Source organism: Cygnus atratus, chromosome 14 (genome assembly GCF_013377495.2).
Source record: "Cygnus atratus isolate AKBS03 ecotype Queensland, Australia chromosome 14, CAtr_DNAZoo_HiC_assembly, whole genome shotgun sequence".
NCBI classification, from domain to species: Eukaryota; Metazoa; Chordata; class Aves; order Anseriformes; family Anatidae; genus Cygnus; species Cygnus atratus.
Window position 1 is genome coordinate 920,292 of NC_066375.1, and position 21,589 is coordinate 941,880.

General features: G+C 50.8%; 1 protein-coding gene across 2 annotated transcripts in view; it reads right to left on the reverse strand.

The window, feature by feature from the left end:
• Positions 1–2,312: 2,312 nt before the first annotated feature.
• Positions 2,313–21,589, reverse strand: part of KCTD16 (potassium channel tetramerization domain containing 16) — a 59,871-nt gene continuing 40,594 nt past the window's right edge. The window contains exon 2 of one of the 2 annotated variants that reach the window (XM_035560693.2): positions 2,313–3,244. In XM_035560693.2, coding sequence (XP_035416586.1) covers positions 2,793–3,244 — 452 coding nt within the window. In that variant the 3' untranslated portion in view covers positions 2,313–2,792. The remainder of the gene's footprint in view (positions 3,245–21,589) is intronic. The other variant, XR_007708854.1, reaches the window with a different exon arrangement.

The following is a 21,589-nucleotide window of genomic DNA, read 5'->3' on the forward strand; positions in this document are numbered from 1 at the left end:
GATGCTCTGCAGCATCCCACGTGTCGCCTAACTCCCATCCAGGGCAGGCAGACGGCTCCTGCCATCTGCACAAGGGCTCGGGTGAGCTTGCCAGTCAGCCTGAAACAAAAAGCCTCGAAGCACAACCCCCAGTGCTAAACTACCCTGTACTACTACTGCAGCCTAAGTTACAGTGGGGTTAGAGCCCTGCAGAAACGCAGACGTGTGTAGGGACACACACAGCACACACACACGTGTGCACCTGTGTGTGCCCGGGCACCCCCGCTCCTCGCACACCCATCCAACCGGTGGTGACACAGCTCTGTGCTTCCTTGCGGGCTGGGCCTGCTCATGGTTACTGAGGTTTAAGACCTTTATTTCTGTAGTGCTGGAGAGTAATAACCATTTCATCTAAAACTGAAGACATGAAGGTCACATAAATCAAGCCCATTTGGGTGTATTTCATTGGGTCTAATTTTTCCACAGTTATTAATCATCCTGCAGCCCTGTGCACCCCCAGCGTCTCTCTGGGAAGGCACACACGTTCACACCCAGCACCATTCTTTCACCCTGTCACTTGTATTTTATAGCCCAAATACTTATGATGTGAAAAGGAGCCAGGGAATGCCCTGAAATGAGAGAAGCTGCAAGGTTTCAGCTGCATGATCCACCCTGAACTGCGCACATGGCTGGAAATCCTGTGGGAGAGCCCCATTTGCTCCCCAGTCCTGTTAAAACTGTGCCTTGGTGCCAGGGCAGGGGGGAAATGTTATAAACCAACAAACTGCTAAGAGGAGGCAGATACGAGCATCTCACATGTAAAATCTTGGTAAAAACCACAGCAGAGATGATGCCAAGCTGCCACTTCCAAACTGTGCTCTCCAATGACATGCAGAGGTATTGCTGGGAGGTTTTGTTCCCCTCCTTGCAGCCAGCTTGTGCTTAAGGATCGCTCTGGACACGTATTGCTTCCTTTATTTGCTGGTAAAATTTGCATCCTCACCAAGAAACTCCTGCTTGACATCTGCAGCCAAGCGATGAGTATGAAGCTCTGCTCATGTGGACCTTAGGATTCTTCTGGCAAAACAAAAACTCCCTTGCCCGTTGGGTGGCAACAACAGAGCCTTACGAGCACAAAAGAACCACCTTACTGAAACTGCATTAAGATCAGCAGAAATAATTTGTGCACACTTGACATCATCTCCCATAGCAGTCTGAAATTCAAGAGCTCTGGAACCTGGAGGATGCTAAATAAGTCAGAACCAAAGTGGTTTGTTACCAGCACTATCTGTTCCCATATATATGTATCCTTCCTTTTCTGCCTTTAGAAAATGAATAATTTCTCTCAAGTACTCTAACGGCTCATTCCCAGCCAAAGCCAGCTGTCTGGAGCAGTTCACTCTTCCGCAGCCCCCCGGCCAGCCCCAGCACCCTGGGCTCCCCACGGAGCTCAGACCCTGGTCGCAGGGCTCTCTGCTCCCCTGCCCCTGCTGCTGGCTCCCTGCACGTGCACCCGCTGCCCTTCCTTGGGCTCCCAAGTCCCTGTGGGCCCCGGGGCATGCTCAGCGCAGTTGCTGGCTCATGCCACGGGCCATGAACAGGACCTGAATGCAGACAGCACCTCTGTCACGGAATATGGCTACGTCCTTCTTGATTTTCAATTTTCTCTTGAAATGCACGTAGCTGCAACAGCGCTGCTCCTGTCCTCTAGCAATTGATTCCCTGCCAGTCAAAGCATTAAACGTATCTTGTTAGGCTGATAATTTCTTGTATTTGCTTCTGTGCTGGATGGGACTGAGCGTCTGCTTGCCCTGCTGGCTTGAGCCAAGCACTGCTGGCAAATGTGCCTGGGAGGCGGGCAGAGACCCGCCATCCTCACCGCGCTGCTGCTTCACCTGCCCTCGCTCCGCCTGGAAACGTTCCTCTGTCTTTCCAGTGGAATCATTACAGGTTCAGCCCACTGTCACCAGAAAGCCTTGAGGAACACAACAAGAGGCGTGGGGAGGACACAGATGGAATGAGCTCACCAGAAACAAATGGAATATTTTGCTGATGGCAACAAAGACCCACACACTTGTCCCTGGTCTCCACTGAAATGCATTTACAGTGTCTCAGAGAAGGGGAAAAAGAGAAAGAGAGTGAGAGGCAGCGTGATGGGGTTTCTCCTGGGGTTTCTTTACTATTCAACCCTCAAAGACCTGAAGAAGAACTGGAACATCTACAGCTGCTAAAAAAATGCTCTTTTCTGAGAAAGTGCAGTTACAAGGAGAGAGCCAGAAAATCTTTAAGCAATATATATCGATATATATATATACATATATATATACAGAGATATATATACACACATATATATATATGCACATATATATATACACACGTGCTTAAGGTAAACTGCCATGGCATGACTTGCTTCTTTGAGCAGTGCACATCCCTCTAAACCACCAAGCTAGCAGGAGGATGCAGAAGGCACGCAGCCATGCGCCACCCGGCCGCTGCCTGCTAGGTTCCCACTGGCACCAGCAGCATCTGCACACGAGCATCTTGTGTTGTCGGTATTGTTGTGCCCTTAAGGTATTCAGCTTGTGTAAGACTCAGAGTTTGCAAATAAAAGCGTTTGTCATTGTGCTTCCACGACTGGAAAAATCGTTACCCTATGACTATAAATGTTAAGGTGAAATAGGCAAATTAGGCAGTACTAGAGATGGATTTCTTTTTTTTGTGACTTAACAAATAATTATTGTTGGGAATTATTTTTGTATCACTTAGTATCTCGCTCTAATGGCAATAAGGCTTCACGCCTTCCTGCCCAGAGCCTATAGGTGGTACTTCCGCAGCAGTTCCGATTGCCAGGGATGCTTTCTTTCCGGAAACCTGTCTGGGATTTTGATTTTGAGGAAATCCTGGATGCATTTCTCTAGCTCCTCCTCGATGGAGAGCTTCTCCTTCACCGCCTTCTTCTTGCTGGAGTTGGACTCCCTGGAGCCCGAGGTGAGAGTCCGCAGCAGGTCGCTCTTCCGCCGGCTCTCGGACTGCTGCAGCAGCTGCACCGGGCCCTTCTTGGCCGGCCGGTCCAGAGTCTGTATGTTGGGCTGGCGCGTGACAGGGCCGCAGATGACGGTCTCCTGCGGGGAGCTGGCCTCCGACTGGCTGTCACAGCTGGATGTCGACAGCTCGTTGCAGGATGTGCCGCTCTCGCCCTCCTTGTCGCCTTTGCCATTCTTGCAGCAGCAGTCGCAGTGGGATGAGGACCAGCGGGATGGCTCACCTGCAAGATGGAGAGAGAGCGGAGTTAGACTGCTGCGAGCCCTGCCAGCTGCCAGCCTCTTCCCCACGCTCCCCACGGCCACGTTCACCCACAGTGGGCTGCTCGACTGGACCAGAGCAAAGCCCTCAGGGCCCCACCGTCACCAGGGCTCGAGCTCCTGCAGCCGTCCCAGCCTCCTGGCAGTAACATTCAGGAAATTTACTCTTCAATTACTGCCAATAAAAAAAATTAGCAGCGCTAATTTCTCCAGACATCTTTTCTTCACCAGGGCTCAATAATACCTTTGCCCACAGGACTGTGCAACTGGAGCAGCCCCTGTCCTGTAGGCACCGGGCCAGCGGAGCCCCCTGGCCCCTGCCCTCGCTGCTGCTGCTGCCACCCGCGCGGGAGGGCTCGTCCCGCTCAGAAGGGAGGCTTCTGGGAAACTCACTCCTTCGTTTGCATAATCCATCAGTGATGGGAAACCCTGAACAGAATCTAATTTATTTCCTGATTCATATAGCACATGGCTTGATTTTTTTTTTCAGCTGGAGACTTGCCTGAATGCAATAATCCAGGGTAAAGGGGAAGAGCTGGCATTGATAAAAACAGTTCCCTGACCAAACTGCTGTGATAATGATGGATTTAAACATCATTTGGAAGCATCCATCTTCCCACTAAAATGTAATTATCATTTTCAGCTCGTGCAGATTGGTAATATTATCCAGATCAAGAAAAGCATAATGTAGCCGAGCAACTTCCCACGAGCCACACAGGCCCTGCTCTCTCCATAAAGTGGAAATGTGGGTGCTGCGGCTGGTCCTGCACACCTAGAACTCCACTGCTTTCATGAGCCCCGGCAGCTCTCTGTCAGCCACGGCACTGTGACCAGGCTGGGGGGATGCACAGCACCGGGACCACGAGGCGGCTCTGTCCTCGGCCCCCTGAGACCCCAGGAACAGGGGGAAGTGTCGCTGCCACCCCCAAAACCCCGTGCCTTGGGAGAGCAGACCCTGGGGAGAGGGGTTCTGCAAGCCCATGCAGGCACGTAGTTACAAAGCTGCCCTGCTCTCCCGTTTCTCCAACTTTTTTGTAGCCGTGAATACAATGCACATAATTTACAGAAACAGAGGGGAAAGGCCCTCCCCAACTGTTCCTTGCTCTTCTTCCACAACGATGAAGGAGTCTTTCAGTCTGCGAGTTGTGTGGCTAAATTAAATTTAAGAGCTGTTCTGTATGTTGTCTAAAAAAAAAGTCAATAATGGCTAAATTGAAATTACTTATAATTTGCTTTGCTTTGACAAAGGCATTATGCACCGAGCCTTCGTAAAAACCTGAGGCGTGTGCTTCGGACACGCGCCTGCCAGCTGTGCTGCATGGCAGCTTGGCCGGGGTTTCCTGCAAAACCCGCTCGAGGGCCTGACCCCACTGGGTGCTGCCGCTTCTGCTCCTGCACAGAGCTGGCTCCCTCCGGCCAGGCTCTGTCGGCATCCCCGCTGCTGTCTCCTGCTCTCCCGAAAAGCCAGACGTTTTCCCCTGATGCTTGCGTGTGCTTAAGGACAGCAGCAGATCCCGGAGGAGACGCATCTGGTGAGCACCACCGCTGCCACCGCCCAGCCGAGGAGCACATCTCCTGCGTGCACCTGGAGCGTCAACACTTCCCAGACAGCAAACACCAGACACCAACCACCAGGCTGCTGCCGTGGCACAGGACGTCGCTACAGCCACGTAATGAAATTGTCTAGTTAATTAGTAGCTATTGTACCCAATGCTGAGGCTCAAGAAAAGAGAGGAAACATGGGCAATAGTTGAGTGTGAACAAGAGGCAGACCTCACCAACAAGCTGGGTTACAACAGCCCAGGTGCTTTGCCACCGCTTCCACTGCGGGCTGATCCCGAGGTTCCCCTCAGGCCGAAGGCGCAGGACGGGCGCTCGCCCACACCAGCCGCCCGGGCAGCGCGGCTGGGGCAGCCTCTGCCGACCAGAAGCGGCTGGGCTGGCCCCACGTGGGCCCAAGGCATGCTCCTTGCAGCTCTTCAGCATGAAACCTGATGAGCTCCCGGCCACGCTGTCCACGTCTCCCCAGGAAGCGCTTTTCACACCCACGAATCACGGGGATTTCTGCACGACGTGCTTCACTCTTCTGGTTGTGGTCCTGTGGGGACCCTCGGGCCTGCAGCGCGCTCAGCAGCCCCGCCAGGCTCGGCCCCCAGCCACCTCCCCCCACAGCAGTGGGGAGGATATGGGGCACAGGCAGGGACCCACCTGCTGCCATTCGGCACCTCTGGAGTGCACGCTTCATTACCACAGAATAAACCTTTTATAACTTAATTAAGGCCTAATAAATGCTAATTTCACTTAATGAATATTCAGCAACTGTGGGCATACTGCATGCGAGCTGGGAGGCAGAAAAGCATCCCTTCATGAGGCAAACCAGCAAAAACTAGGCCAGACCCAGGTGCTGGAAACAGATTTCTTCTCCATATATACATTTTGACACCTTTTGAAGGGTGGGGAAGTCTGCAGACGCACAGAAAGGACCTCCAAAACCATCCGGCCACTCCTGAGCACGGCCGCACCGGCAGCCTTCACACCAGCACCACCGCAGCCAGCACTGCTGCCCAGCCCATGCTGCTCCTGGCCTTTAGTTACCAAAGGCGCAAAGCTTATGTTGTGTGCAGAAAAGGCCTTCATATTTTCATCACCAGAACAACATATCAGGCTAGCCAGAGCAGTCCATCAGGAAATCCTAAAAACAGTGTGAATGCTATGGAGAAAGTCGAATTGCCTTTTAGCTCTTACAAAGTAGGGAGAAAAAAAAATCATTAGGCTATCTTCAGATTACAGGGGAAGAAAAAAAATAAATGTTCCAGTATTAAGCAACAATACATGAAAAATGCCTCTGTGCCAACCCGGATCAAAGTAATTGCTATGCCAGTAAGTTGTTTCTGTTAGTTAAAACTCAAATTATCTGATCACAAGTCAAGCAAGCTGGGCTCCGCCATGCTGCAGGTGTACAATGCAAATCACAGGCATAGCTGTCAAGTTTCCTGCTTCGCCAACTCCCTTTGCCTAATTTTGCCTTAGCCAGACCCAGGCTGTGAAAGCCTTTGCTCTCGCCACGCTCTGACAAAACAACTGCAGGCACAGGCTCAGCGAAGCAGCGGTTTCCCCTCCTCAGGAGCCAGGGGACGCGGGGCGTTTCAGAGGCAGTCTTGCCAAAACAAATTTGAGAGCCTAAATCCAAAGCCAGCTATCAGTCAAACGAATTCACCAGCTAAATGAACTCACTGAAGGATGCATTTGTTCTGCCAAAAGAGTTTCAGAGACTATGAAGCGAGGAAATAAAACAGAAATTCTGACAATGAAAGGAAGTTTGAGATTTTAGATATATCACACAAGACACAGTTTTATAATTTTAAATAACTAAATTACCCTCTGTGTTACATCAAGTAGTTGACATCAAAGCTAGGGAGAACGATCGGTCAGCCTGACAGAGATGCGGACCAGAGCTGTGGATAACCGCGTGCATGGTCGTAACACAGTCTGCTAGGAACAGACCCTCAACATGATCATTAGCAAGGGCCTGGGGACTTGGGGTGGTGAGCAGGTTCCAGACCAGCAGCACAGCACGCTCAGTCCCACTCACTGGCTTCTGCTGAGGGACTTGGTGCTCCCCGAGAATCAGTACAAAATGAAACAGAAGACATTTCTGCTGAACCCAAATGGAGAGGCAAAAAGGGGGGAGAAAAAGAGAAGAAATGGACTTCAGCAGGGAACAAGAGATAAATTATAAGGATTTTGTATAGAGGGCATCAGTCAAGAAAATAATCTTGTTCCAAGAATTGCCTCCTAGAAATGAGTCAAAGGAACGAAAAACTGCACTATCTGTATGCTCAAAGGTAAGAAGAAGCTGATGTGCATCAGTGAGTAAGCCAGGTCAGCCACTGCACGGGCAGGTCACATGGCAAAGGGGAATGCAAAAGATCTCAGGATTTAAGAAAATAAAAAATCAGTGCTGTTGGCCTCCCCCTGGAAATCTTCTATCGAAAGAGTTCAGCCATCCCTCTACCAAAGGGGAAAAAAAAAAAAAAAGTTGTTTCACCAGTAAAAAAAAAAAAAAGTCACTTTTTAGGACATATTGAAGCATGGCCAGGGGAATGGGAGGCAAAGGGCTCCTGACTCTAGGCTGTGCCCTGTGTCACCACCAGGTAGCCCCCCGCACCTGCGCACACCCGAAGCTGGACAAACCTCGGCTGGCTCATTGCACCGCGGTGCGCTGAGTGGAGCAGTGCACTGCACACCTTCCACGTGCCTCTGCATGTGCTGGAGCAGCCAGGAGAAAGGAAATGTGTACCTGTGTACAGCCCCGCAACGCAGACTGATGCTAGAGCACCGACCTGAAATCAGCTAAAAAGTGAGAGGCACCACAGGCACGGACAAGAACTAAGACAAGTGATTGTCCCCTGTGCCAGGACAGCACGGGTGGTTTTCAGGTGCTTTGCCAAACATTTTCCAGATTACTCTTACAGGATGTTGCACCCACCTGTTCGCTTCTTGGAGTGGGATTTTGGGTCCCAGCGGTGTGAACCTGCCCAGCCACAATGCTGTGGGGGGGACAGGTCTCCTCATCCTGGCTTTGGGAGTTGTCAGGATGACAGGGATAGAAGAGAGGAAAAAAAATATTTCTCTGCATTTTGCAGCAGCACCATTCTGCACAGGACTCACAGCCAAGCAGGGCAGTCACTGAGCCCCCAGACCGTGCATTGCACTGATGTAACCAGAGGCTTCATTAATTAATGTCTAAATGCTTTGAGATTCTTGGATAAAAGGGGCTAATTAATTCTGGCCCGGCTCTCCTGCCTTTCTCCCTGATCTCAGCACATTTCTCTTCCACTACCCTAGTTGTAATTATTATTATTAGAAGCTTCTGAAGAAGCAGTAAAGCCTCTGATGTATAATTGACACAGACACCATCAACCAGTGGTTTTCTCTTCTCCACTCCAGCTTTTACAACAAATACACTGCAAGCAGGGAATGGGAAATCCTGTGAAGTGGGACAGCAAGTGTGCAAAAACCCCATGAGGAGAGAGAGGTTATGGCATAAAATAAGCTTAGCACGGGACCTTCAGACCAAAAGGGCTGGTTTGTTTGTTTTTTCTGGTTGGAAATGGTGCATAGACCCTAACACTAGCTGTCATTAAGTCCACCTCAGACGCAAAGGTGCACCAAAGTGCTGACCATGGGGAAAGTGACCTCAGGTGCTGCAGGGCAGCGCTGCCCTTCCTCCCTTTCCCTCAGCAAGCCCCAACGCCAGCCGTGATGCTCCAACAGTGGAGATTTCGCAGAAACACTCTGAAGTGCCTAAAACTGCCCCAAAACCCACTGTTGCAGCAGGTCAGACATCCCCCGCTCCCCTACTTCCAGCGACGTTGCGAAGTAGGTTTCGGCATTAGCTCACCCAGTAGCTTCGAACAAGAGCTTTCTCCATGCAGAGGCATCCCCTGCTGGGGCTGGCGTGGGGCATTTCAGCCCAGGGCTTGGGCAGCCGGCCACGGATGTAATTCCTGCACCAGTACCCAGCTGCTGCTCCGGGAGCCAACCTTCACCCCCGGCTCTCCGAGCCCACCTGGGAGAGGCAGAGGGAGCAGAATCAGATGTGTGGAAACCTCTGACAGATCCCTGGAGAACCAGATGAACACTTTTCAGGTAATTATTCGCAGATAAATGCTGTTTTCTTGAAATTGAAATATTCTAAAAGAAGCTGGTGAGTTTGATGACATTTGCACTGGGAAGTCACTTCAACACCTCCTTTCATTTTGACATCCATATTATAATGATTTTAATATCACACTACATACAGCTAATTTTCTTTTATAATGTATCAGATTTATAAAAAACACAATGTTGTGATATTTCAGAACAAGACTCTTACAAATTACTGTTCTACAAGAAATTTCAATACATTTTTTTTACCTTCCAAAATAGCGAAGGCACTCTCTCTGCTCTCACTTTCTGCTGCCTTCTCCCCACTCTCTCTTCAGCTGGGGATCACCGCAGCAGCCAGCCCCCGCTCGAGCAGAAATCAGCAGCGCAGCCCCGGAGCCACTGCACGCCCAGCTCCCACCACCTCCGTCACCTCCGTCCCACCAGGGTCCCATCGCCTGAGCATCCGAGGGGCCCGTGCCCTCTCCTCCACCCTCACTTTTGTTCCAACCTCATGAAGCAAGTGTTCTCCTTTCAACACCACAAAAACAAAGTGTTGAGGCATTTAAATATATCACACATTATTCATTGGGTAAATAAAAAATTGATTGCCTCTAGGTCTGCAGATAAGGTAATGCCGGTGAAGTGACAATTTGATTTAGATCACTCATTCATGCGTGCACAACGCCTCAAACAGTTTTTTCATCCATGCATGAATTAAAGGTGTTGTGATTGATGAGAAACTAAGGTCTAATTGGTGTTTTAATAAATACACTCTGACTTGGTAATCTAGCCAGATTTATCAGCAGAAAATGCCCCTGTCTAAATAAAATTACCAAGGTAAAGCTTAGGAACAATGACAAATGCCATGCAAGTAATTGGCTCTGGTACCAGCGTTGGCAGCAGGATGGACATGCAATAGGTTTATTTGCTTTTAGGATCAAGGATCTCGAGTAAAATTTCAGCAGGCCAACAAACCCAGGGAAGGACTTGACAGTAACGTTATTGGTTTGAACTCTCCCATGTGTGCAAAGACAGCAGTGACGGGGGAGGACGGGACTCAGCCGAGGGCATGGCTGCTGCCAGGCACTGCCCAAAGGCAATACCATTTTTTTACCCTTCTGGGTGCAGCTGCAGATGCCTGGTGCTGCCGTGGCTGTGCCAGCAGCCCAGGAGCCCCTCCATTTTCTCCTCTCTGTATCTTGCTCTGGGCTGAGCTCACTGCCAGGATTTGAGCTGCTCTCTGCAGACACCTGGTTCCTTCCCAATCCTTTTTTTTTTTTTTTTTTTAACCACCTAAAATTTCTGAACCAGTGTAAAAACCAGCAATGTCTGTCCGAGGAAGTCTACCATTTGTGCAAGACAATTTCAGCCAGTCCCTAGCCAGCATGTACAATTTATCAGGAGTCTCCCAGCATTTTGTCATTTTATCTGTACTGCTGTGATCTTTCCTAAAACACTAAGTTCTTGAGATGGACTTCTGTAAGAATATAAGGTTTGTTTGGAAAAAAAAAAAATTCCCCAAATGGTGGAGAAAATATATGAGAGCTGATGTTAAAATTGCAGAGGGCCTATAAAGGAGACAAAATATTTTTCTGTGGATCTTTTTCAAATTCATATGTGATGAAGTTAAAATTCTGAGTGGAAAGTTGTGCAAAATATGAGCAACAATATGGTGAGAAGCAGAAAAAGCGTTTGGAGGACTTGGTCCCATGTGGTCACTGATGTTGTTAAGCTGTTTCTGAAAGTTGTGACATACCTCAAGACTCCTTGCACTTCACAACCAAAGCCTTTTTATCAGAGGAAAACTGCCTTCATGGTTAATTTATTCTTTGGTGCACCCCTGGGCCGTGCGATGAACGTTTCGGCCTCCCCCTGAAGCCCCCACGCTGGCTTTCCGGAGACCCAGCGCAGCTGCTCTCATCTCAGCCAGCAAGCACAGTAAGGTCAGCTGGCTACCTTTAGCCAGCCAAATCAACCCCTTTTTAAAACCTCCTTATCAGCCTAACCGTACTGCCTGCTTAACTCACTCCTTCTCTGGCAGCACTGGAGAAATCATTCAGGCTGGTGCAACTCAGATTTATCTGCTTCTACATTTTATTTCTCATCCACAACATAAAGTCTTTGGCCAGAACACAGCAAGAGCACACCTAAGCAACACTCTTTCAAGACTCGCCTGTATTTTTCATCAACAGTTTAGCAAGCAGTCGGCTTGAAAAAGAAAAGTACAACGAACTGTCTGGGGGGAAGAGCTGCAGAGGCCTGACTGTTCAGCATTTCCAGTACAGCAAGGAGTAGCTAAGTGCTGCTGGCTTCTATGCTCTGTATTTTCCTTTCCAAATACTGGGATTGAAAACCATATTTGGCCATCAGGACTATGGCATTTATCTTTCTCTGGGAAAATTACATTGAAATGAAAAAAATGATGCAAAAGTCTTCTGCCAATGGTATTTGCTCTTTCTGTCCTTTGTCAAACATCTCCAGCTTGTTTAAGTTTGGTGCACCTAGAATTAATAGCTGCCACTACCAACATCATCTTCCTTCATTGAGTCCAGCCTTAACTCCTCAAATTTAAGACTGTTCTGCGTCTTTATTACTGCTGTTTTAATACTTTATCTTAATATAACCTTTCCTTTTACCTTCTGTGACTTTAAATTCATACTCAAGTTCTTGAAAATGAAGTTAGATTGTATGGCGGCTCAGAAGATGTGAAATCCCCCGGCAGCACATGAACTGACCAGGCCGGACACCAGCGAAGTAATGCAGAAGGGTCACGGGTTCAACCCTCACAGGCATTTGGCACCGACGTACTCGAGATATTAATGAAGAAAGAAGTTCAAATCCTCCTTTAATTAAAACACAGGTACAACAGGACTAGGCTGAGTAATTGGAAAGCACATCCCCTTCCAGCACCCTAATTTTGGAGTTACCCACCTGAGGGTGACTGCTGAGTCCTCAGGTGCCAATGCAAAGACTTCAAGATTAGACCGGCATCGCCAAGCCTTAACGCCAGCGGCAGGGCCCCAGGGCAGCACTGGGTGCCCTCTGCTTGCCTCGCAGCCATGGCAGCACCCGGCTCAGAGCCAGCACAAAACACCTCGGGGTACATGCATATAAAACCACATCTTTACATACATATAGGTAAAACCCACCACTATTAGGTTTTACTTTGTTAAACCCTTCACAGTTTACATTCAAACCTGAGCTGCCTTTTGGAAACCCGTTTTAATTAGCAAAGACAAAGTGTGCGGTACTCCTGCTTCTTCAAGATATACATTATAAATTGCTGACAGATGGTTATGATAATATGGGAGCCACAGTTTTTGAGTTTTTAAAAATTAGGACTCGTGAACTGATGAATGCTCTAGAGATATGAAAACATCATGTCAGTCTGTTGTTCCAATTAATTGCAATCAATTGCTAATTGAGAGCTATTTTAAGACTTGCCATTACTCTGAACATAATGTGGAATAATTTGCGTGGTCCTCTTTACCCCCACCACAAATGACATGGGTGCAAAGAACTCCCGGGAAACAGAATCAAAAAGAGCCACAAGAGCCTGCTTTTCGGTTTCCTCCTGCTTTTTTTTTTTTTGGCAGATAGGGCAAAAATTTGGAGCTCAGGATTTAAAAACCTAAGAAACAAGGGATCTCAGGCACTTGATGGACCTCTCCCTTCAAAACTTCCCAAAATGTCGGCTCTGATATTACTGAATAAACACATTCACCCACTCTTTGGATTTCCAGACAGCACAAGTATCTCGGACGGAGCTCGGACAGAGACCAGACCCGCGGCAGCACCGCGCGGGGAGGAGGACGCTGGGCGGGCATTTGGCAGCAGGACTGCAGGCACAGGCTTCCTCCTGCTGCCCGTGCTGGCAACAAGAAAGGCACATTTCTGGGCAACCAATGTATTCAACAAATGCGTTATTAACCATTTCGTGATTTCCCAGCGCAAAGGTGAAGCAGAGCGTGGGAGCTGTGAGTGGTGCTGCCGTAGGGCTGGCAGCGGAGGAGACGCGGCGGCCCCGTGGTGCTCCCCGAAAGCAGGTGCATGGAGGAAGGGGCCCGACAGCCCTGCCCTGGGCCTGCCCGAGCTGCACACAGGCTCTGCGTTGCTTTCACAGCCAAGTGCACGTACCCAGAAAAGGAAGGAAAGGAAGTACTGCTTGGAGTCGGGTCCTGGGCAACACAGTGGTTTGGTTTATGTCTTTAACTTGCCTGGCTTTGTACCAAAGGCAGGAAAATCCTGACAGAGTTATTTTGACATAAAAATGAAGTGACCTAAGTAACTGTACAGCGCTGAGCAACAGGCTGGATGCTTCCTGCAGCAGCTGGCAGCGCAGGCAGGTCCAGCAGGACATAACTCCTGGAGGCAAGAGGCAGCTACAGCAGGAGCAGCATGCTGCAGTCCAGCGTGCCCGCCACTTGCTCGGGCTGGACAGGCCGAGCACTGCCAGGCCAGGCACGGGGTCGGCTGCAGCAGCAGCATGCAGTTATCACCCCAGAGCGAGTGCATGAACGGCATTTCTTTCCTGCCCAGTTCAGCCCCATTTGCTGGAGTTGCGCGGGACGCACCGCGGCTCCTGCACCTGCGCCAGGTGGCAGGGCGAGGGCAGGGGACCAGCTCCATGGCCAGAAATGGTTCTCCTCCAGGGAGATACCGCTGAAAAAGTTGCTTATTGAAAACGACTATTTTGGAAAACACTTTCTTCTTCCCTGCTCAAAGTCATGGCTAATCTCCTAATTGCCATGAGACGGTTTTCTCATCCTAGACTTATTTTAAGCAATCCAGCATCCTTTACTCATTGTTTAGCGCTGCACAAAGGAAGGAGCTGGCCCCGCGGGACACCGGCTGCATGGGCAGGGGCTGCCCAGTGGCTGTGGCACCTCCTGACCAAGCAGGCTGCACCCGGGCTGGTGGCACCGGCTGATGCCAGCACTGTTCTTGCCCTGTATGGATGCATCCCTGATTGAAGTCACGAATTACGTTTCTAGTTACCAGGAATCAACGTTACAAGAGGAGCAGAATGTGACCAGGGGTGTTTGCAATGCACTCCCTGCTTATTTGTTGCTTAGAATCACGGAAAACTCTTTGTGGTATTTCACTCTGACAACGGGCGCTAATAAATAACTCATGTTCTTTGCTGTAGCAGTGCATTTTCGATAGCATTGAACCAAGCCTCATTTTTCATAAATGGCTTCTCAAGAACAACATCGTGTGGCTCTGGCACATCTGCCCATCGATCGCCGGGGCGGGTAGGGGCTGTCACCCCCGAGCTGGCCCCGCAGCTCAGCCCTTGCTTCAAGGCAAGCGTTGCGGCTACAGGGAAAATCAGAGTGTGAGAGGATGCTAGGCAAGGAAGTAGCCCTGCAGGGCTGTTGTTTATTAATTATTTGGAGCAAGACTCTGACAAATGCATTCAAAGGCCAGCAGAACAAAGGAGAAAAGCCTGAATCCACAGCCAGGGGATGGTGGTACCCAGCGTCTGGCTGCTGTGTTTGTAGGAGAATCAGAGAGCCCTTTCCAGAGGGGCAGATGCTAGGTTTTTATGAGCTATTTAAGACACTCTCTCTGGAAGCTTTTATTTTTTTTTTCTTGTCTGAACCTCATAAAATAGCCTTCTGCTCTATAGAGATAAATTTGGTTTATGTGAGAGAAACATTCCCAGCCACAGTGGGCTTTGCCTTAAATCCCATATCTCGCAGTTTAATCTTGCTGTGGGTTAGCTTGGTTTATTTTCTATCCTGTAAGTGGTGAATTGAACTTTAAGAAATGAATGGTTTGGTTTATCAGTTTTAGCATCTAGACCAAAGCACTTTTGCATCAAATAAATGCATGCAGTGGGAGATCCTCCAGATACTGCTTTAAAAAATCCAGCAGTTTACTCAAAACATTTTTAGCACCAGCTTCAAGACCAATTAAATTACCCACGTCTGGGCAATCCTACCTGCTCTGAAATCCAGAGCTCTTCTCTTGCATGAGGCAGGGGCCTGAGGGGCGAGGAGATGCTGAACCCCGGCAGCAGCCCAGCAGGGGCTCGCCTCGCCCCGCATGCCGGGTCTCTGTGTAGGTCACTGACACTCCCCAGCGCGCAGCACGGACACGACTGAAACACCTGGCTGGCTCTACGTCTCCAGCGTGTGAAAAATAAAGGTAGAACCCAGCCAAAGCCTAAACTGACCCATTGCTTCTGACTTAAAGGAAGGCACGGCACGGAAGAGAAGGGGGCCTTCAGACTGGTATTTCCATGAAATGAATCCGTACCATTTGGGAGCCTGCTCTGTGGGAGTAAATCCACGTGAAATCTGGAGTAAGCGACATTTAGAGATGGAAAACAACACAAAACAGAGCACCCGTGCCCAGGTGACGGAGGTGCTGGAACAAAGTGAACCAGAGAAATTTCTTACCGGGAAGGGAGGCAGAGACAGGCACAGAGAGAAGGTGCGGGGATACAGCATCCTCTGGAGCTGCCCCACCGATCCTGTAGCAGTGATTCCACTTTGGGTGCACATGGGCAGCCACGTATGCATCCAAGGGAGAGGTTTTTCTAATGGATGCTGTAGGGTTTTTCTTTAATTTGTGCAGAGGAAGTTTTTATTGTTTTGAGGTGGCACACTGGGCTGGATCAGTTTTGGGATACTAAACTAGTTTGGTTAACTAATATACCACCTCTGCTCTGCATTTGTAGAAGAAAATAATATATATATATATTTTTTTTTTTCTCCTGCAGAATCTAACAGATTCTTTCTTCCATATATTTCTACAGGAGTATGCAAGAACTCTTTAGGGATGCTATTGGTTCCTATTAAATTCTGTAGGGTTTTTAGTGCCATTTACAGATAGTCTACCGCCATCAGCATTATTAAATTCCATATAAATTCTCCGTAAGAAAACAGAAAATCTCAATGATTATGAGTCCAGTATCTCTGTGGATGAAAAATGTATTCACAGGAAATCTCAGAGCATTACAAATGTATTCAAAATAATTATACTGGAAGGATTTTTCTACAAGCTGTAATGTGGAAATGCATCAAACATGGGAAAATTGGACTAACTGTCCTTTGACCTAGAAGAAATGTTGAAAATTTAAGTAAGTTCTCAGCTATGTAAAGGCTTGATCCTAATCCCTCTGGAAATAATGTGAGCATTTCTACTGACTGAAAGACTTCAAAAGAGCACAGCAGCTGCACTTGCAGCATCGCGATGTACTTCTGTGCCTCATAGCCACTATTTCTTTAGCAAGCACTACGCCTCGCAGCTATTCTAAAGCTAGTAAGGGAGATCGTGAAGGCAGGCAAAGTCTAAAAAATCTTCAGAGGAAATCAAAAATACATACAGAGTGAAGGTCAGGGCCGCTATGCCAGGCCTCCCAGGCTTAGTACCAACACCTCAGGGCGGCACCAAGTAGGTTGGCCATGGAGCAGGAGCAGGTCCCGGGGAGCAGCAACCTGGCTACAGCCAGGGGGACACTGCTCTGCTTGCACAAGGAGACCTGCAGATGTTGCAAAGGAAACTTCCCCGGGCAGGAAGCAAGGCCTAGACATCAATATACACCAGCCAGGTTTGCTGTCATCATGTTAAAGGACAGAGGTGTTGAAGAAGCCCAGGAATCAGCCAGTGTCACCTCCATCTGCTCCCAGTGGTGGAGCTGAGGGGCGACTGAAGATACAGCTTGTGTTTTCTTCATTTCCATCATTCATTTTAGGTTTGGTCAGAAGTGCCTGTGAGGCATTTCTGGAGCGACTGCAAGCTGCACTTCCAGCAGGCTGGATGGGCAAACAGCAAGGCCAAGAACCCTTCCCATGCCAGGAGCACAGCCCTGTGGGGCACGGCATGGCACAGCCCCAGTACAGCCTAACCCCGGTACAGCCCGACCCCGGTACGGTCCCAGACTGGCCGCACCTGCCCGCACCCAGCACCATTCACGGAGGGGACTGCGTGTGCTGCAGCACTCAGACACCTCATGCGGGTTGAGGGGAGCAGCCCTCCCTCCTGCCAGCACCCAAAGCCACATCCTCCCAATGCGATGCCAAGGCAGGGATGCAGGGGTGACCCCCCTGTCCCCAAGGACCACGGCTCAGAGAAGCCCCAGTTCCCCCTGTCCCCGCACTGCCACCCCGTCCGTGCTGCCCGCAGGATGCGGCCTTGCAGCCGGTGTGACGACGGCACGGACCAGGTCGCTGTCAGCCTGCAGGAGCCATTGGAAACAGAATGGCCGGCAGCGCTCACCCCCGGGGCTGGCTGCACTTACCTGTGCCACAGCTGTCACCGCCCTGGTGGAAAGCTGCACGGGACGTGGAGTTTGCAGGTCAGTCTGAAACCTGCATGCTGGCATCCAGAGCTGCTGCCTGAGCAGCAGGGAGTGGAGTGTCTGTGGAATACATAACTGAAAACTGAATACGGAATGCGGCTTTACTTAGCGTTTACACAGGAGTCACTTGCTCAGCATTGCTGACACCCCCCAGAGCCTGCCCAGAGAGGTGCCCTGCCGCGGTCGCGGGGGCTGTCACCCCTCTGCCCAGCACGCTGCTGGGCCCTGGGCACGGGGAACTCCCGCTCCCCCCGGCACGGGCTGTGCCGCCGGCCACGGCACGTCTGTGACCTGCATCAGTCACTGGTGCCAGCACACAAAACCAGACGCTGCGGTCTACAGGCTTTCTTCAGGAAAGATAAATTATATTCTAAAGGCATCCATGACCCGCTGTTCAAGATACTTGTTTGGGCATTTTATGGTCTTTACTGATTGATCGGCTGGGAGACTCAGATCTGGTTCTCCGAGCGATCCGACCCGGGTTCAGACCTGAAGGGAGCTGCGGCAGTGCCCTGCGTGGCCAGGGATGTGCCGCTCTGCTCCCCAGGGCATGGCTCCAGCCTCACCCTGTGCTGCTCGGCCAAAATCAGGATGAGGCAAGCAGTGAGCCCAGTTTTTAAGTGCTGCAGAGGAGTAGAAATATCACGGTTATATTGGAAAAAAAAAAAAAAAAAAAGCCTAAACTGCAGTTTAAAGAGTCTAAATGTTTCAGCTTGATCTCAGCATGTCACAGTGTAAGGAAAGCTGCTTCTCACACCGTTCTCATCTTCCCTGCGAGCTGCTGGGGCCTGACTCAGCCCAGCTCCACTCTTACCCATCTCTGGAAGCCGGTGGCCTTGCCCCCTTGTAAAGCTGCTGTCAGCCAGATGTGAATCCAGCCAAAAGCACCTCCTGCTTCCAGGGGACTCTGTTTCTGACAGCTCTGCAGCAATCACAAGAAGCTGCAAACCCAGCGAGTAACCTCTAAATGGAGGTGTTGGACCCACGTAACGCGGCACAGGGCACACACATCGCGGTGCACCGCTCGCACAGCTCCTCCCAGCCCTCAGCCACAGGCCAGAAATAGAGCAAGCTAGTATTTACCACGGGAGATTAATGCCTAATGCAAAATATTTAATTAATACAGTGAAGTTTTATTTCATGGGTACTTGCGTTTGTGCTATGACAAGCACTGGAGATATACGGGTCTGCAACTAAATGCTGCCCAAGATAAAGCAATTGTTCCTCTGTGCTACAGTCAAGCATAACAAATAGCCAACTTGTATTTTGGCGTAGCTCCGTAATGTTTTCTGCATTAGCCCTTTGCATGAATAATTTACTGCCAAAGGTCTGCTCCATCGCCGTGACCAGATCCCAAGCCATTCGCGCTAGTTACAATATCCCAGTGACACCGCGCGTGAAAGAGTTGTCACTTCGCCCACCCAGCAAATCTTGCTGGATTTCTCTCACACATTAAATGAAAATAAGATTAGAACACACCCCACCTGCATTTGGGAAAGATGCACACGTTTCGTTACAGTTATTTAGCCTTACAAAGGACGGGCTGTAGTGCAAAGGGAAGGAGCCTCCCAGCGTACACTATGAGGCAGAGGGGCAGGGGCAGCAGGACCCAGCCCCGCAGCAGGGGCCTGAGTGAGATGGAGCACGGCATCTTTGGGACGAAGAGCGGCCCTGGGGCAGCGTTTGGCTTGTTTGAGCCTGTTCTATACAGCAGATGCTTGGTCCTCAAGAAGTGGGTGAAAAGGGCTCTAAGGAGCACAGGCTAACGACTTGCCAAGCCTAAAAAATACTCCAGGTTTGACACACATCGAAGACAAGGTCTGAGGACTGCAGATGAGCTGCCCTGAGCCATCACAGCCCTGCGAGAGCAGCCCCAGCCCCAGCCTGGCCCCTGGAGCGGGGTCACCCTGTGCTGCTGGGACCCGCGGGGAGCCAGAGCCACGGGGCAGGCGCTGAGCCACCCCGCTGCCGCACGTGCACGGCACAGCCCCGTGTTACCGCGGGGAGCCTGCCATTTGGGAAGCTCCACCAAGCCCAAAACAGCCCAGTCAGGTTCTCGCGCACGCATTATGCCTTTTTATGCTTCTCTTACTGCGTATGAGGGCCATAAAATAAGCACCAAAGTAATTTACTTCTGCTTCAAGGCCCCTTTTATAGAGTCAAAATGATTTATGGGGCCTCAGTGCACATGACCGACAGGCCCTTAATATTTAACAGCCGTAAAAGAAATATTGAACAAACACTATGTATTACTGAGTCGCTTTTGGTCTACAAACATATTAAGATAACTCTGCATACATTGCAACTGGTCAAATATTAATCACTGAATAATTTAGCCTGTGAATTTACTTTGTTTAAAAAAATAATTCAGCAGATGTATTTGTCCACTCCAGTGCAAATACATATTTATGATATGGTTATTGGTCTAATATATGTTTTCTGGTATCCTCATTTCAGGATATACATAAAAAGAGTCGAATCCAGCCCTGAAAAAAGAAAGGGAGGAGGGCCCAGCACAAGTTTTATGTGCAGGGCGGCAGCATATGCTTGGCAAAATGCTGCTGCCTGCGTACAGGGAGCTCTGGAAATGAGCAGTTGCAGCCTCCTTAAATATTGATGGCTTTGCTGGAGCAGTTATGAAAGCACTGGAGACAGCGCCGGCGCTGAGGCAAGGAACTCAGTGCGTGAAGCAGCACACACAGGACTGCCCCGCGCTCCCATCCTGTCCCTAGGCGCAGCCCGGCGCTCAGGGTGGCAGCGGGTGGCCCCCCTGCCCCTCACCTCCGCCCCAGCACGGGCCCAGAGCAGTGGAGCGGGACCACACCGGGGAGGAGGTGCACGCAGAAGCAGCAGCAGGCGTTTCTCTCCCAGCGCCTTCCGGTCTCCAAAGCGCGCGCCTCTGCACAGGACGTGCCCCTGTGGGCACCGGGTGCTCCTGGGGTGGACAGCACGTCCCAGACTGCGGCCGAACCAGCCTTGGGATCGTCCCCAGCCTCTGCTCGGGGACAACTGCTCCGACATGCTATCAGGCACTTCTCCTCCGGTCACCATGTAGGGCTTGAGGGTGCCTTCGGCCAGCACAGCCAGCACAAGCTTAGCGCCCGGCGAGCTCCAGCCCCAGAGCGATTTTCAGCCCGCACATTTGCACCGCACAGCTCAGAGCTCCCGGGGGCTGCAGGGAGCACAGCTCGCAGCAGGAGCCCACCACCAGCCGTTAGCCCACGCCTGGCAGCCCCCTGCCTGAAACATTCTGATTGAGGGCGAAAGGAAAAGCCGCGTGCTGTAGGCAGCCGTTAATGCCCAGGGAAGAGCCAGCAGAGCTGAGCCGCTGTCCTGGTGATGCTCTCAGAGCCTGCGTGGCGCTAGCAGAACTCGTGGCACGACTGGTCTGTCACGTAGACGGGACCAAAGGGACCAGCGTCCAACCCTGTGCTGGTGACAGGTTGTGCAAGCAGCTGAACGCAGGCAATGTCCCCGTGCCTACCATTACACGTGTGTATCTCCATACCAGAAAGCACACAGTGGGTACCCCCTAGGGAAACAAAGCTCCTATGGGAAGCAAGCCCTCAGCTCAGGCTGGGCACCCTCCTCCTCCCGTCCCAGCACCACCGCCCACCCTGCAATCAGCAGCTGCGGAGTCACGCTTGGCAGCTTCGCGAGAGGCAGAAAAGAGGATTTGAAGGCAGCCACACCGCTGACATTGCCCAATTAACCTGAGCCTGGAGTTGAATCCAGGTCATCAGAAGCACCGTGCTAACGGGCAGGCGGGCTGCATTACCGGCCCTCCCTCTGAAGCCCACCCCTAACGGCTTAACTGAAGGCTCTGGCACGCGAAGGCAGGGCGGGCGCTGGGCGGGCAGGGCAGCCCTGCTGTGTGCTCTCTGCCATGCTCAGAAATCCTGTAGTTTACCCCTCACGCGTTGGGTCTAACGCCATCAGTAGTGAACCTCGGAGCAGGATGGCTGAGTGCCGCCTGCTCCCCTGGAGCAGAACTGAAGGGTGACCCAAACAGCCCTCCAGGCGCGCACCTTGGCTACGCGCCCGCTCGAAGCCGGCTGGCACGGCCACGCTGCACCCATCTCCCGAAAATCTGTCCGAATTCTGACGTCTTGTCTATGCGCTATCATGTTTTGAGGCGATCACAGCCAACAGGCAACTTCTAAATAAATCAAAGCAATGTGATTGTTGAATTGAAAGCCACCAGGCCCGGTTGTTGTGGCTGACCCGCTCTCTTGCGGTAAGCGGCAGCCTGCAGCACGACGCACCAGCCTCCTGGGGCCGACACTCCGCTCCGTCCCCGCTGTGCCAGGCCCTGGCACTGCTGCCAGGCAGCATCTGGGTGCTG